Here is a 2665-nt window from a genome sequence, read left to right on the forward strand (position 1 = left end):
TTTTAGTAGAGACGGGGTCTCGCTCTTGCTCAGGCTGGTTTCGAACTACTGAGCTCAAACAATCCGCCCGCCTCGGCCTCCCAGAGTGCTAGGATTACAGGCGCGAGCCACCGCGCCCGGCCAGGGGTTGACTTTTAAGTGGAACATTCTATCTAAAAATTTTAAAGCCAGATATAAGAATAGTCTAGGATAAGAAAGTATTAATAACAATAATAGCATTTATTGAGTGCTTACTATGTACACACACTATTTTAAACACTTCAGTTATACAAACATTTAATTCCTGCAACAGAATACATTGAGGGAATAATTTTGCTTGAAGTGCAGGATATTTGAGAGAGTAGAATAATATACTGGGCTAGATTTGGGCAGATCTTGAATTCCATACTTGTACTCTAATAATTTATCTAATAGAAAAGTTGGATTGGAGAGGGAAGAAACTAATGTTAGATAGACTAGTTAGAAGGCTATTGCAATAGTCTTGAGATTCTCGACGAGGGTGGCGCATTGGAAGCAAAAAGGAAAGATTTGAAGGCTATCTCAGAAACAGAATCAACTAAATTTTTTTGACTGATTTGATTGCTCTTTCATTCGTTTATTCAATCAACCACCATTTTTGAGGGTTTTAAATGGATCAGACACTATGCTAAATGACAGGGAAGTAAGAAAAAGAATTTGAAGACTACGCCTTCCCTCAAATTGGGCTGCTAGCTGTTGCTCAGTGGTCTAAAGTGACACCTAATGACATCCATCCCACCCTCCTTCCCTATCTCCCTCCACCTATCCATTCAATACTTATTAAACACTACCTTGTGCCAAGCATTGCATTACATAATGGTTGTGAACAAGTTCAGAAAAGAAAAATGAAGGGAAAGTAAAAAAAAGAGTGCTATCTTCATTCTCATAGCTTTGGGAATGCCTTCTTTCAAGAACTTCCATTTTTTTTCCTGGTGGTCTGGCCATAAGGCGCAGTACATGGTGGTAAACCACCAGACTGCTAGAATAGAGTAGGGATTCTTAGTCATCCAGATGAGGAGAAGACCTCCTATTTAATTTCTAAATGTGTGCCCTGATTTGGCATATTTTAACCAAAGCAAAACATTATGCCACAAAGATATCTAACATGATTCCCATGTGTACATTTTAATATCATCTAAAAATATAGGCACAAGAAAAACAAGCTCTGAGCAAAGCCAAAAGGTACTGAAAATAATAGAACAAACATACTTTGAACATCAAAAGTCTTGTATCTGGTTTAGTTGGTAAATTAGTTTGAGACATATACTTCGATTGCCTTCCAAGGAAGAGCCTGATCTTTTAAAATTAAGATCTGCCAAGACTTCATAAGAATAAATCCTGATCGCTTTCTGAAAAACAACTAGGTAATAGAATGACTACCACTGAGAAGTATTTTACTTTATGGCAGCTGCCTTTTCATTATTATTTTATGAGAGCCTGTCTAGATATTATGTATCCCTCACTATCTACATTTGGTTCTTTTAAAAATGTCTTCTTCAGATGCCTGGGGTTATGTCAGTGTCGTTGGATCTAATTGGATCTCAAATTGCAAACTCCATACTTTAATACTTTCCAAAGGTTCTTATGCAGGTAGGCTTACCTCCAAAAACATTTAACATGACTAATGTATGCTGTTGGTCATTTCTATTAAAACAAAAAATTCAAAAGGTATTTTTAGAGACTTATGAACGCCATCAACAATCATTTCAAGTATAAGCTAGTTCATATATGCCAATGGTGAGACTTTAAATGCCCATAAAATCTAACTGGAAAAGAAGGCATTTTATGAGAGCAGGCACATTTTAACTTTAATTTTATTTTGAAGATCTGAGTCTGGTTTGGGCTTGTATATTCTGTGAACTATGAGCTAACTAAGCTCTGAGAAAGCAGCCTGCACCAACTGTAAGATGAAAAGGCATAATCCTGAGCCTATTTTAATTTCAGCTCTACTTCCTGCATCGCTTACCAAGTTTGGGTGTTTGTTTCTGTATGGAAGGTAAGATTTGAATGACCACCTACTTATTTCCCACTGAAAATGTTTTTTAGTTACGAAATATGCATTTTAGTTATGCTTATTTTTCCTGATGATAAACAGGAATTGAAATTGGGAAAAGTGTAAAACACTGCGTAAGTGACCAGTGAAGACACTCTCATGATTATTATCTTAAATTAACACATTGGTAAGAAAAATCTTCACCTTCCTGGGAACTCAATTGACAGTTAAAAGCCTTCAGATACACTGAGACGTTATTTTCATTTTGCTTGGTTCGACCAAATAGAAGACTTTGGAGGAAATAGTCAAAGATGAGCCCAGACGGAGGCCAGTGGTGGAGACGCAGAGGGAGAGTCGGAGAATTAGAGACGATCAGTGTTGGAAAGGCCCTTGGAGATCATCTAACCACCCTCCCAGGGCGGGAAAGAAAAACAAACCGGAGCCGCCAGACTTTTATGACTCTTACCTGCGGCGCAGATCCTCGGCCACGGCTGCCCGGCAGCTGAATAAATAGGCTCGGAGCGATTTCAGCCGCTGCCGCAGCCGCACCACGGCGGCCAGCGGCTCGGCGTGGTGGTACAGCATGGGGTTCTCCTGCTGGATGTCGATCAGGGGCTCCTCGTACACGTACTCCAGAAACTCTTTGGCCTGCTT

The 2665-nt window shown here is 39.4% G+C and overlaps 1 protein-coding gene across 1 annotated transcript in view; it reads right to left on the bottom strand.

The window, feature by feature from the left end:
- Positions 1-2665, bottom strand: part of PLEKHM3 (pleckstrin homology domain containing, family M, member 3) — a 161651-nt gene that overhangs the window by 96855 nt on the left and 62131 nt on the right. Inside the window, exon 5 of the mRNA XM_012661224.1 lies at positions 2478-2662. Within this exon, the coding sequence (XP_012516678.1) occupies positions 2478-2662 (185 nt within the window). The remainder of the gene's footprint in view (positions 1-2477; positions 2663-2665) is intronic.

Source organism: Propithecus coquereli, unplaced genomic scaffold (genome assembly GCF_000956105.1).
Source record: "Propithecus coquereli isolate 6110/MARCELLA unplaced genomic scaffold, Pcoq_1.0 Scaffold70, whole genome shotgun sequence".
In the NCBI taxonomy this organism is placed as follows: domain Eukaryota; kingdom Metazoa; phylum Chordata; class Mammalia; order Primates; family Indriidae; genus Propithecus; species Propithecus coquereli.